This window comes from Cebus imitator, unplaced genomic scaffold, assembly GCF_001604975.1.
Source record: "Cebus imitator isolate Cc_AM_T3 unplaced genomic scaffold, Cebus_imitator-1.0 Scaffold544, whole genome shotgun sequence".
NCBI classification, from domain to species: Eukaryota; Metazoa; Chordata; class Mammalia; order Primates; family Cebidae; genus Cebus; species Cebus imitator.
The window spans coordinates 1,002,166-1,016,965 of NW_016107859.1; the positions used below are offsets into that span (position 1 = coordinate 1,002,166).

General features: G+C 43.3%; 1 protein-coding gene across 1 annotated transcript; it reads left to right on the forward strand.

The window, feature by feature from the left end:
* Window positions 1-2,433: 2,433 nt before the first annotated feature.
* On the forward strand, window positions 2,434-5,868 carry NPAP1 (nuclear pore associated protein 1). Its single transcript, XM_017515232.2, has one exon. It carries the CDS (start codon window positions 2,434-2,436, stop codon window positions 5,866-5,868), a length of 3,435 nt encoding a protein of 1,144 aa, XP_017370721.1.
* Window positions 5,869-14,800: the final 8,932 nt, after the last annotated feature.

The following is a 14,800-nucleotide window of genomic DNA, read 5'->3' on the forward strand; positions in this document are numbered from 1 at the left end:
TCAATATGTCTGCTTCTGCTAAGTCAAAAATGATCTCAGAATAACCATTTGCCTCACAAGGACAAGTAAGATTATATTTTTAAAAAGCATCTATTCCCATTTGACAAGACAAAGAGGTGGATTTTTCTGGAATTCCCTTGTCCAAATCTCCTTTTATTGTCCTGAAGCCCCAATATTATTTGTTTCATGAACTTTTCCTATTTGGGGAAAAATTAGGGGAAAGTAACAATAATTTATTGTTTTCAAATAAGCCTGACATTTAATCATCTTGTTTCAGAGTTCTTCTGGGAAATGTTGTCCAAAATTTGTATCAGCTTGTTATTTTTGTTCAAGCAAATACAACCAAGAGATTATTTCTTATTGAACTCTCCTCAAATGGTATCAAGGAATTATGATTAAATGTCATAACTTTAAATCATTTCTCTGTTCCCTGAGAGGTTAGGAAGAATTTATAATGTATCCTCTTTTTAAACAGAATTTGAGTCTGAGCCAAACTTTGTATCTTACGAACATAAGCTTTGTTGGGTATGGAAGTCCACATTTACTCTGACATACTATAAAATATATAGGCAGAGGGATAAAATGAGTGTTGTATTATGTTAACTATGTCTGATGTTATTTTAAATCAATTTTTTAAACTAAAAAATACACTTAAATATTTTTACTGATCTCTGATTATGGGTTCTGGAACTTCTGTATGTCCTGTGTCTGGCACACAACATCAGCACAAAGAGAAAAAAGCAATCCAGTTAAATAAACCAAAGAAAAAAGATTAGATAAAGTCATGTATAGGATTTTCTAAATATTTCTTTTCATGCTGAAACTTCCAGCTCTTAAGACAGTAACACATATTTCCTTTGTCCTGACAACCAATATTATGTCTCCTTCCTTGGGCATAAGAATAAGTATAGTTATACTTAGGTGACAGTATTGTGTAGTAAAGAGTGGGCCATGCTGACAATGACCAAATTGTGTTAAGCATATTTTATATCCAATACATTGCTCCACTACTAACTTGCAAATACATGACGAATTTGCTTTCTAATGTATTACAAGAAGGCCAGAGAACTGGCTTATCCATTTGGATTAATCCACTGGTGAATTTCTTTCAGGAAAGGACTATAATCTTTACATATTTAGATCTTTCAAACTAGACCAAAAAGGAAATCTGGGCTGTAATGCTCAATTAGAAGAACAGTGTGGGATGGTCCTTTGCTGACTGCTGGTGGTCCCTGCTCTGTTTTCAGAAGAGACTTGAGCCCAGGGCTTGCCGTGATCAACTTAGAAGGTGAAGTAAGAACCTCTCCGCAGGCATACATGTGCTTAGTACAGATGTGCTGCATGCTAGGTTCTCTAAGGACTACAGAAAATAATGAGAATACATGATGCGTCTGTGATAAGGACGCACACAGGCCAGGGTTCAAAGCCTGGCTGGGCCACTGTCATATCAATGGCCTGAGGAGTAGCCTAAGACTTACATGTTGTTGTTGTTGTTGGTTGATAGTTTTGAGATGGAGTCTCCTTCCCTCGCCCAGGCTGAAGTGCAGTGAGGTGATCTCGACTGACTGCAACCTCCGCCTCCTGGGTTAAAGCGATTCTGCTGTCTCCGACTCCCTCGTAGCTGAGATTACAAGCGGGTACCACCACGTCTGGATAATTTTTGTATTTTTAGTAGAGACGGGGTTTCAATCATGCTGGTCAGGCTGGTCTCCTCAGGTGATCCACCGCTTCGGCCTCCCAAAGTGCTGGGATTACAAGCGTGAGCCACCGCGCCCGGCCTTAAATGTTGTTTTAAAACAAATTTGTGAAAAGAAGAGGCCCTGCCTGCCAGGAAGGGATGTTGTAGGGCGCAGCATCCGTGCACGTTAAGGCACCAGGTCCCCTCTTTGGAAACCCTCACGGCCTGGCTGGTGACCCTGGCGCCATAGGGAAGGCACGCCTGGCTCCAGGCAGCACAGAGGCATTGCGGAGGTCCTGGAGGAGCCTGGCACGATATGGGTTTCCCTGTGCTCAACTTCAAGCAGGATGCGCTGTCTGTGAACCTAGGGACAGGGCCGGCCGACACAGGGCCAGGGCGTGCGACAGCGCTGGGCCAGGGCTGAGCAGCACGCAGAGCCGGAGCCCAGGCGGGAACTCTGGCGGATGGGACCGCAGCCGTTCCCACGTAGCTGCCCAGCGGTGCAACAGTCGCCACCAGCCGCCGGGCTTCCGGGGCCGGGAGGCCGCAGGGGCCGATGGGGCCTTGCCCTTTGCCCTCTGACGCCTGCCTTTGGCGCCTACGCTGGCGCGCCCCGGCTCTGTGAGGAACGTCGTGGAGGCGTCGCAGGCGCTGGGCCAGTCAGCGTTTGCTCGGCCGCCAGAGGAGGCGGTGGCTGAAGAGAGTTGCGTCCGCTGCTGACCCTGTTGTACGGTAGGAGCCACAGCTAGCTCTAAATGGGCAATTTACTTGGTAAACTTAGACCCAGGTGCCGTCGCCGGTCCCTGCCGAGGCCAGGGCATGGCGCCCCCGCTCCCCTGGCCCGGGACGCCTCCCTTCCCGGCCGGGCTCACTCCGCGCCCGCCCCGCGCCCTTTCCGCGGCCTGTTCCGCCGGAATGCCCGTCGCAGGCCTTCACCAGCCAGCGTCTTCGTCGCCCCTGAGAGGCAGTGTCCTCTCCCGAGGACTGCGGCCGCCCCGCTGGGCGTCCTGCCGGCTGTGGGCTGGGGTCCGGCCCCGAGGAACACACTCGTGCTGCCTGCTCGGAACCCCCCGAGTTTCAGACACCCCAGCTCTGTGAGGATCCCTCCTCCCAGCCGCGTGTTCACCCTCCTGCTACCTTCAGTACCTGAGTCGACGGTCAGGGCCAGGAAGCCCATCCCAGCCACTCTCCCAGAGGACACCGAGGTGCGGGCCCAAGAAGGGCCCAGAAGAGTGATGAAGGATGAAGCTTCAGTGCAGATCGAAGGGCAGGATGACGAGAGGAGGGCCCTCCTTAGCAACGGTGAAGCGTCATCCACATCCAGGTCCCAGGGCACCCAGGGAGACCTTGCCCCCTGCAGATGCAGCCCTGAGCCTCTGGAGGGAAATGTGCACCATAAGTGCTCAGAAAACAACTTGACTGAGAAGGCCCAGGCATCTCCAGCGAGCTCCTGCTTGGAAGGTCGTGCCGTGCCCAGAGCACACAGCCAGGCCAGATATGCCCTGCATCTTGGGCAGGCTGATCCTGATGCAACAGTGCCCCCTGAGCCAGCTCAGGGCTACCTCCTGCTGCCGCAGAAGTTGACTGCAGAAGTGCTGAATGAAGAGCGACTGCCCAGCTCTCCAGGTTTGCCCAGGCCGCTGATGTCTGGAAACTGGATGGCCGATGGGAAGCCTTCAGGTATTCCACCAAGGAGCGCTGCCCCTTCCAGAGCTGCCCACAACAGGCCCTGCAAAAGGAAAATATCGATTCCATTGCTGCTGCCACTGCCCCCTTCACTGCCATTGCTGTGGGATCGAGGTGAGCTTCCCCCACCTGCTAAGCTACCCTGCCTGTCTGTTGAGGGAGACCTGGGCACCTTGGAGAAGAGCCTCGGGTATAAAAGGAAGAGCAGAAGCTTGGAGGATGAAACAGAGGCCATGACAAACAGCAGCGTCACCCAGCTTGTCCCTTCTTTCTCCCCACCAGTGGAGACTACAGACTCCCTGCCCCTGGCCACTTCCATTTCCACTTCGCAGGTCCCAGCTCCTTCACCCATCCCTGACTTGGCTGACCTGGCTACCAGACCCCTCATCCTTCCTGTCCCTCCACTTTCCACCACACCAAAAATGGATCAGAAAATAACATTCACAATCCCTAACTCTCCTCTGGCCCTTCCTGCTGACCTTGTTCCCATTTTGGGGTGTCAGTCTAATGAGAAAGGAGGCTCTTGTCATTCAGTCGTAGGTGCAGCACCTCCTGCTTCTAACCCCCCAACACCTCCTAGCCCCACACCTTTCTCCCTCAAGCCTCCCTTCAGATGGGAGTCCCCAATACCTATCCCTGTAGATTCCCCTCCTCCTCTTTCCTTCCCATCTCCTCTTCCAGCCCCTTCTACCATGACCTCAGTTATCACCAGCAAGCCTATGAATTCCACATCAGTCATTTCCGCTATCACAGAAAACACATCTGCCCACTTAACCTCACAGACTGCAGTAGACCATGAAGCAGTTAACATGGATACAGCAACCCCTTCTCAGGCTGTTGTTTTCACATATTCTCCAAGCTCCAGGGTGAGCTCTCTCCCAATTTCCCAAATACATTGCAGTACAGAGCAGAGGTACCCAGGAAAGACATCAGTCTACATACCTCCCCTTACGTTTATATTCCACGACACCACCCCAAGTTTTAACCAACTCTTTAGCAAACAAGCCATCTCTAAATCCAAATCTGGGGCTCGTGATGGTCAGCAACAGAAAGCTGCTCTCCCCAGTGCTTGTGTTTTTCCAAGCCTTCCCATCATTGCTCCACCAGACACCTCCACTTTAGTGAACAGTGCCTCTGCACCATCATTATCCAAGCCTGCCATTGACACCAATGCTATGAATACCACTCCTTCTTCCAAGGCTGCCACCTTGCAGTCTGCCTCTGTCTCCAGGAAGAAGTGCCTCCCATTTTACATGGGGCTTCCTGGTTCTGAGAACACACGGCCCAGTGGCAACATTGCCTCAGCCCAAGGCTCCACCAGCTTGCCTGCACAGTCATTCAGGGGACCAACTACAACTTCCAACTATCCTTCAAATCCAGGAGGCACCGTTCAGCCCAAATTTGGGGCCCCCGAGGGGCAGCAGCAGACAGCCTCTCTCCCCAGTGCCCATGTTTTTCCGAGCCTTCCCATCATGGTTCCTCCAGATACCTCCACTTTAGTGAGCAATGCCTCTGCAGCATCATTATCCAGGCCTGCCATTGACACCAATGCTATGAATACCACCCCTCCTTCCAAAACTGTCATCTTGCAGTCTACTTTTGTCTCCAGGAAGGAGTACATCCAATTTTATGTTGGGCTTTCTGGTTCTGAGAACACACTACCCAGTGACAGCAATGCCTCAGCCCAAGTCTCCACCAGTTTGCATACACATGCAGACAGGAGACCAGCCACAACTTCCAGCCATCTTTTAAATACAGGAGCCATCTCTCATTCCACACTTGGGGCCACTGATGAGCAGCAAAAATCTGACAGTTCTTTTATTCTGGGGAATCTAGCAACCCCAGCACCAGTTACAGGCTTACCATCTCCTTCTGCAGAGTTAACATCACCATATTCTGCATTTGGCACACCTATTAATGGCCAGCCAGCCAAGGGTCACAACACAAGTGCTTTCCCCAATGGTATAGCAAAGACTTCTGAATTTAGAGTTGCCACTGGGATGCCTGTCACTGGGGACAGTACCTCACTGGTTGGAAATGCTATTCTAGGCCCACAGGTGATTATGGGACCTGGAACCCCTATGGATGGTGGGAGCATTGGGTTCAGCATGTCTCTGCCAGGCCCCAGTTCTACATCAGGAGAACTGAACACTGGACAACGACAAAATGGGATACCCAGCACCACTTCTGTTCCCCCATTTGGTCAGGTAACCTGGGATTCAGCTGGCCACAGCGTGGCTGCTGCACCACAAGGCACTAGCAACATTCCTGTATATCTTTCTGCTGCCACCTACATTCCTGGCTTCGAGCCACCTACCCAGCATTCAGGCAGTAGTATGGGAGGCGATGGCACCAAATCCATGGTTGGAGGACCTTGTGTTCCTGCTTTTCAACAGTGCATCCTGCAGCATACATGGACAGAGAAAAAGTTCTACACTTCAAGCACCTACCACTATGGGGAAGAAACATATGTTAGGAGACATGTCTGTTTCCAACTTCCATAAGACCACCTGTGGTTCACCTGACCACACCACATCAGTTGTAAACACCAGCATTATCCCTATGAATGGTTCTTGTTTCGCCTTCATGCCAAGTGCCTGCCATGTACCTCTCCAGAACTCAGGTCATGCACCAGGAGAAGACAACAACATCCCTGTGGTTGGAGGCCTTTATGCTCCCTTTCTCCATTAGTACTCATGGGACCCCCCTGGACAAAACACAGATGGTTCATCTGCAGTGAATGCCAACATACATTTAATGGGAGGCCCTTGTGAATCCACCTACCAACAAAGTACCTAAGGCCCACCTGGACAAAACACAGATGGTACATCTTCCAGAAGTGTCAGTATTCACTTGATGGGAGGCCCTCATGTGCCCATGTATCAGCAAAGCACCTGGGGCTCACGTACAAACCATGCAATGAGGGTCAGCAACATAACGGTTGTGACTGGTTATCCTTATGTTCTCCCATTCACACAAAGCACCTGAGGACCACCTGGCTAAACACAGGTGGTGCAATAGGGGATAGCCCCAGACATTAGTAGGGAGAAACCTCTAGTTTCCCTTTCAGTAAAAATACTATGGACCTGCCCAACGAAGGTGCTCCTTTTGACTTTAGAGGAGCCACATTGTTTTCTTTTGTTTGTTTGCTTTTGTTCTTGTTTTCGAGATGGAGCCTTGCTCCATCGCTCATGCTGGAATGCAGTGGCACAATCTGTGCTCACTGCACCTCCACCTCCCTGGTTGAAGCAGTTCTCCTGTCTTCCCCTCCTGAGTAGCTGGGACTGCAGACACATGGCACCACACCCAGTTAATTTTTGTATTTTTAGTAGAGAGGAGTTTCATCTTACTGGTCAGGCTGGTCTCAAACTCCTGACCTCAAGTTATCCACCCGCCTCAGCCTCCCAAAGTGCTGGGATTACAGGTGTGAGCCACTGTGCCTGGCCTAGAGGAGCCAGCATTGTTAATTAAATACTTGTGTTTGGATGTCCTGGTCACATTAACTGTGCCTATGATGGAGAGAAGCCACTAGTGACACTTGTACCTGCCAAGGCCTTCTTAGGAGCCACCAGATCATTTCTTACTCTTGTCAAGGATCTCAAGAAATAAGAACCAATCTCCTTCCACATACAGTTCGCATAAATGGATGTTGTTCCAGGAAGAATGGGCTCAGTTCCCTCAAGTTAAATTTAACCTTTTTTCTCCCTACAGAAGTTGGAGGCCCAAAACCACAAGGGGAGAGAGAGAGAGAGAGAGAGAGAGAGAGTGAGAGTGTGTATGTGTATGTGCGTGTATGTGTTTATTGGTGACTGGGGAGCAGATGAGCCCAGTCGGAACTGCACTGTATTAGAGTGGTCTTCTACACTGTGGAGGGTACAGGGAAACCTGTATGTATCATGAGCTGCACCCTCCCTGACTTGACTGTTAACTTGGCTGACCCTACCTCTGGCCCAGTTCTCTCTAGTCTTGGACAGAAAGGCAAAATTTCTGACTTTGTGGACCCTGTATTCTACTTGAACGGGAGAAAAGAAGGAATAAACATGTAAATCATCTGGTAAATAAGCCAGTAACAAATGTGCCTTGGAAAATAAAGAAATACATGGAGGATTGAGATTGTAGATAGAAGCAGGAGTTTCAGACATAGAAGCAGGAGTTTCAGACATGCCTCACTGAGAAGGTAAATTTAAAGTCTAGAGAGAAGCAGTTGAGCCAGATATGTGAGCAAAGATCATTCCAGATAATTGCAAAGGCTCAGAGGAAGAATGCCTGGTGTTCTCAGGAGCAGTTAGTAAGGAAATGTGGCTGGAATGGAATCAGCAAGTGGGAGGAAGGGATAGGGAAAAGTAGGACAGAGAAGATGTAAGTGAAATTCCTTGCTCCGATATTTACTAGTTGTATAAGAACAAACAGTTGATTCAACTTGCAAGAGTCTTAGTGAAATCAGTACTTTTGCTATGGCCTGTGTATCTCACAAGATTTTTGAAAGGATGAAATAATGTAGGGAAATGACTTATAAACCATTGTTGTAATTTGTTTTATAGATACAGATGGATAGATGGATGGATGGATAGACTAGATAGATAGATAGATAGATTAGATAGATAGATAGATGAGTTATGGTCTAAATGTTTGTGTCCCCCCAAAAGTTCACATTTTGAAGCCCTAACTCCCAATGTGATGGTATTAGGAGGTGGGACTTTGGGGAGGTGATTAGGTTTAGATGATATCATGAGGATGAAACCCCCACGATGGGATTTGTGCCTTTATAAGAAGAAACACCAGTGCTCCCTGTAATTGCCATGTGAAGGTGTACCAAGAATGTAGCTGCCTGTAAGCAAGGAAAAGAGGCCTCACAAGAAACAGAATTTGCCTTTATCTTAGACTTCCCAAACTTTAGAATTATAGAAAATAAATGTACGTTGTTGAAGCTATTGGTATATGGCATTTTTGTAGCAATCAGAACTGACTAATAAAGATAGATTGATAGATATGGAATATACATATATATGTATAGCTAACGAGTGAGTTCCTTGGGCAATTGTGCCCTGTTTGCCTTTCCTAGGCAATTCAAATAGAAGAACCCCTTTTTAGGAACATAAAAGTACTTACTTTTATGAAGCAAACACTGTAAAAATATGATAACTGAGACTAAAACATTTATGAGATTAGGCCTGGAAGAAAACCATTGCAGAGAAACTACTGGATTCTTCCTGGTAACCTGGGGCCTGATTTATTCACTCTGAGTTGTTTAGTACAGTTCCAAAGGATCAAAGCTCCTGCTTCCTGGCCAGATAATCACCTGCCTTTTGTAATCAGAACTGCCTTTCAGAAGCAGAGTGGAAATTCAGTTTTCTTTTAATAGTCCTACACCCTTGCAATATTACCAGGGACATATTTTTAAAATTCTTACTTCTTGACAGTTTTTAAAAAGGCCTCAAGCTAAATATAAATGCTATGATCCTGATAAGACACACTTTTTCCTTGAACTCTTTTCACACAAAAAATTGTTTTTTTGTTTTTTTTTAATTTTCAAATAGTATTGTTTATTTGACTGAATCCCTTCCTTTTCCAGAAAACTTGAGCCTCCTCCACTGGTTTGGGAGCGGTAAGACCAAAATAAGGATATGGTCTCAGAAGAAAGAGGCCTAAAGGAACCATCCAAACTGCTTTTAGTTTATGCCGGAAATGCTCACTAATCACTAATTTTTTTAAAGTGTCTAATTCTGGCTGTATCGTCCTAATTTTCTAGATCTGTGGTAAAACCAGAAATTTGGATTTCAGGCAGCACTCTAGGGAAGTATGATGCAGACAGTCCATGTTTCCTATTGTTCCAAACACTGCTTCAGGCCTCATATGACAGCTCACCAAAGTCCTCATTTATCTCATAAGATAAAAAAAAATTTTGTGTGTAGGATATGTATTACTAGCAAAGACTTTAGGAAACCTCTGTTTAACCCAGCCTGAGGAATCTTCACTAGTCATTTAGAAACCAAAAGAGGTTTCTAAAGCCTTTGTTAGTAATAAGCAGAGTATTTTCCATATATGTGTATATCATGAACTAGAAAATGGCCTGTGGAAAATTCGAGAATTTCTAACTCGTGGATGGTTGTCTTTCTTGCTCTAAATATCTTCATGTTAGAGGTCTAGAAACTGCCCCCGACTGTAAGAAGCATGCCCAGGCCCTCCCTGAACCAGTCACTGCTGTGATCCCAGAGTTATGTGATGCAATGAGGGATTCCCAAACAGCGGTTCATTGTTTTCCTGAGAAAGAGCTGGGAATGGCTCTCTCAGAAGTCCCAGGACAGGAGTGTCATCTTCAGATGTGCCTTCCAGATAGGAAAATTGAGGCTCATAAAATCAAAGAGTTGATAAGTTTTATAGCCATGTTCTAGATCCTGGATTTATGCAATGAATGGAATAGGGCATGGGAAATACCAGAAAAGAGAAGCCAAACAAAATCTCTGCTAAAAAATGGTCTTTCTTAGGTAAACAGCACCTTTGCTTTAAATACAAACTAAGTTGTGTTGACTGATAGCAGAGACTTTCTTGGAAGTAGGTTTCATAGGATGGAGGACAATGAACGTTTATGGGCAAAGAAAGAAGGGTTGGTTGGGTGGGTGCTTAGAAGTAAGTGGTTCCAAACACAAACTAGGTCAACTTTTTCATTGACTAGTGAAGATTCCTCAGGCTGGGTTAAACAGAGGTTTCCTCACCTGAAACCACCAGTGTATGAAAACAAGGAAAATACATGAATAATTCAGGACTCCAACAGGCAGAGTATAATTTATTTAGGGCATGAATGTGGAGGGTCCTAATGGGAACATGACAGTGTTGAGAGGAGCATATTCTCTTGGGAATAAAGCATTCCTACAGGGAGGGTTGCCAAGACTTCCAAGCATAAGTCTGCTATGCAAGTAATTACATTGTCAATCCAACAGTCTAAAATATTCTGGTGAGTGGGGGCATTAGTTCAAGATACATGAGATGTAAGCAATCAACAGACCAAAAATATTGATACTTTATAGGTGTCTTAACTCCAAATTACTAAATGGCTACTGTTTTGCCATCTAAAGCTGCAGGGGTTCTGAGAAGTATTGAAGCCCAGTACTATATGAAGAGAATATTAACACCAGACATTGGTTGTTTAAAAATGAATTTGTCAGGCTGGGCATAGTGTCTCATGCCTATAATCCCAGGACTTTGGGAGTTCAAGGTGCGTGGATCACCTGAGGTCAGGAGGTCAAAACCAGTGTAGCCAACATGGCAAAACACCATCTCTCTTAAAAATTTAAAAATTAGCCATGGTGGCACGCACCTGTAATCCCAGCTATTCAGGTGGCTGAGGCACAAGAATAGCTTGAACCGTTAACCATCATTTTACTCCATATAGAGGGCAACTGTATACTTCATGCAAACTACACAGACTAGCATTTACTTTGTAAAGGGAAAGGCAAGATGATTCTCAAAAGAAACTGGAGGAATTCTGGGGAAAAAATAGAGGAGATAAGTATTATTTGTCAGAGAGTATATATTGTACAATTTTTATTCTCTTAAATATTTTAAGATGAGCTTTGTGTCCTAGGATATGTTTATTTTGGGGAAGAGTCCATGTGGGCTGGAGGAGAATGTATATTCTGCCTGTTGTTGGATTCAGTGGTCTATAGATATGTTATATCCAAATGAGTGATGGTGTTGAGTTCAAATATGTCCCTACTGATTTTGTGTCTGCTGAATATTTCCATTTCTGATAGAAACGTGTTGACTTTTCCAACAGCAATAGTGAATTCATCTATTTTTCTTTACGGTTCTCTCACTTTCTGCCTCACGTAGCTTGACCCTCTATTGTTAGCTGTATACTTGTTCAAGATTGTTATATCTTATTGGATAATTGACCATTTTATTATTACCTGATGCCCTTGTTTATCCCTGATAATTTTACTTGCTTCCAAGTCTGTGCTGTCAAAAATTAATGTATTTACTTTCTTTTAATGTTAGCATCATATATTTGTTTCATTCAATTACTTCTAATTTGTATGTGTCTTTATATTTTAAGTGAGTTTCTTGTAAACAACATATACTTTAGTATTTTTTTAAATCTGTCTTTTAATTATTATATTTCGACAATTGACGTTCAGTGACATTATTGATATAGTTGGATTAATATCTACTATCTTTTAGTTATTGCCCTTGTCCTTCTTCCATTCCTTCTCTGCTTTTCGTGGGTTTTTTTTTTAGCATTTTATTATTTATTTTATTGTTTCAATTTTCTCTCTTTTCTTAGCATATCATTTTTTAGTGATTACCTTAGAGACTATTTTTTATTTAGTAGGTTTAATCTAAGATATAACACTTGTTAAAATAACAATATCAACAATGTATTTGATTAGGTGTGCTAATGTATGTTATATATATAAACACATATACATAAATATTTATAGAGGTATGCTTGTATATAAGTGAAATTAATGGAAGAAATTATATCAAGATTATAGGGAAAGAATTGGGGTATTCTGTTATCATAAAGTATTGACACTACCTCTGAAGCAATATACACTTATCTGAAAGAGAAATTGGTTTAACTTTAAATGTAATATTGCAAAGTATTGGTCAAGCTATTGGACCAGGAGCCTCAGTTCCTTGCTGGCTGTTGGTCTGCGACTACGTTCAGTTCCTTCCCATATTGGCTTCTCCCAAATGCAGAATGCTTCATCAAAGCCACTAAAGGAGAGAGTTTGCTAGGAAGACAGAAGTCACAATCTTGTGTAACATAATCATCCAAGTTACATCCCAGCACCTTTGCAATATTTTGCTGTTTACAAGCAACTCACAGTTTCTGTCCAAACTCAGGATCAGATTATTTGAATACAAGATTGTGTTTACCAATAAACTGTGACATGCTAAAGCCTGCCTGCTACATCAGGTCTTGTCCAATCTGCAATATTTTTTCAGAGTTCACATATTTTAAATAACATTGACCTTTTTGAAAAGAACTGGTCAGGTGTTTTGTAGAAATGTTTCACAATATAGATCTATCAGATCATGCTTAGACTAAGGTTGTGGCTTAATGTAGACTTTTATATTTATCCAAGTTTGAAGATAAAATACCAAACAATATATTATTTGGAAATATAAAAGATAAAAATAATTATAGAAAAATAAAAGAATAACAAATAGACAATTTAAAATAATAGTAATCTTCACCAGGTGAAGAAATAAATGCAACTGGGATATGCACAAATGGGTCATCAACAATGTTGATAATGTTCTGTTTATTAAGTTTGGCAGAACTGACAAAAAAGGCAAACTTTTCTGTTTTAGAATAGTTTTAGATTTACAGAACAGTTGCAAATGTAGTAAACAGTACTTACCAATACCCTACATACAGTTTCCTTTATTATTTTCCTCATACATTAATGTGGCACATTTCTCACAATTAATGAATCACTGGTGTACATTATTATTCACTAACTTCCTAACTCTATTCAGATTATCTTTTCACTTAAAGTCCTTTTTCTGTTTCAGTATCCTACCTAAGTTCCCCACAACACATTTAGATACCACTTCTCCCTTAGGCTCCAAAGGGTATGATCAACTGATTTTATAAGGTTGTCAAGAAAATTTAGAATGAAATATATAAGTATATATAAATGTTGCTGGGATAAATGGAATTTTGCTGACAGATTCTGAGACATTCCATTTTTATGAAATCGACACACCTAAATTTGGATTTCTCTGATATTTTTCTCGTGATTTAACTATACTTACATTAGTTTATCTATTTTGTTGCTCAAATTGTTCCAATGTTGCTCATTGGAAAGTCTTTTATATGATTCGTATATCATTTTGAAATACCCAGATTATTATGTTTGGTTGTTTGTCTTTTTCATTGGTTTGATATGTTGTTTAGCATTTTCCTATTTTCATTCCTTACGAGGTACTTCTGGTTAATTTGCTTGGTATCCTGCCTAGTCCTAGTATACACCATTTCTGCATGAAATCCTAATTCCTTTTGTTCGTGAAGCAACAATTTGGCCAGGAGTACTCCTTGCTACAGGAAAAGTCTACTAATTCTAGGTTTTACCATCTGAAAGAGCAAAGTAAAGAACCTTTTATCTATCCCTATTTCTTCACCTTTCCAGAGTATCATATAAAAGGATTTATATATTATGTAGTTTTTACAAACTAGCTTTGTCCCACTGAAGAATATGCCTTTAATATTTGTGAAGTATATCTTATGATGATGTAGGTTTGCATTTCCCTAAGGACTAAAAATGATGAGCATATTTTTATATGTTTATTAGACATTTCTAAAGAGATTTTGTGAAAATATATATTCACACCATCTACCCACTTTTAATTATATTTTTTGCCATGCGCAGTGGCCCACGCCTGTAACCCCAGTATTTTGGGAAGCCAAGGTGAGTGGATCACCTGAGGTCAGGAGTTGGAGACCAGCCTGGCCAACATGCTGAAACACTGTCTCTATTAAAAATACAAAATATTAACTGGGCATGGTGGCGGGTGCCTGTAACCCCAGCTACTCCAGAGGCTGAGGCAGAAGAATCCCTTGAACTCAGGAGGCAGAGGTTGCAGTGAGCTGAGATAGTGCCATTGCACTCCAGCCTGGGTAAGGAGTGAAATTCTGCGCCCCCCACCCAAAAAAAGAATATTTCATTTTTCATTTTTGAGTTGTAAGAATATTTTATATCTTCTATTCAGTAGACTTCTCTCAGCTATATGTTTTGCAAACATTGCCTCTGCTTGCTTGTGTAGTCTTGATGGTGTGCTTTGAATTTGAATCACAAAATTTAATTCTGATGAAGATCACTTTACCATTTTTTATATGTGACTTTTCTATTTTGGTGTGATGTATTACAAGCCATTGTTTTCCTAAGGCAACGAAAATGTATTTCTATGTTCTCCTCTATAGGATTTGTACTTTCAGCTTTTACAACTGATTTTATATTTTTATGCATAGGTTAATTGTTGGACACTCAATTCCATTCCATTGACCTATTGTTGTATTTGACCGGAGCGTAGAAAGTTACCACAAGACAAAAGTATGCCAGATTGCAGGGTCATTTATTATGCCGGCGACCACAGAGGACTCACGTCTCTCCAACCTGTGGTGGCAACAGGAGGGTGCCACGATTTTTTATACCCGAAAAACCACCTTGGGAGTGGGGGTGAGGGGCGGGGATGGGGATGAAAAGGCTTCAGACATTCCGAGGGCTAGTGGATTCTGTAAATTACCTCCTGGGCAGAGATGGGGGGGGTCTCCGGACATTCCAAGGGCCAGGGGACTTTTGTCATTCCGTTTGTTACTTAAGTGGTTTACAGAAGTCAAGATAAACATTTGTTTACACATTATCTGGTTAAGGTGGAAATCACAGACCTTAGTTACTTATTACAAGTCACAGGAGCCAGGATGGAACT

Excerpts from the sequence above, each read along its gene's own strand:
- NPAP1 (XM_017515232.2), top strand. The coding sequence starts at position 2,434 with ATGGGCAATTTACTTGGTAAACTTAGACCCAGGTGCCGTCGCCGGTCC.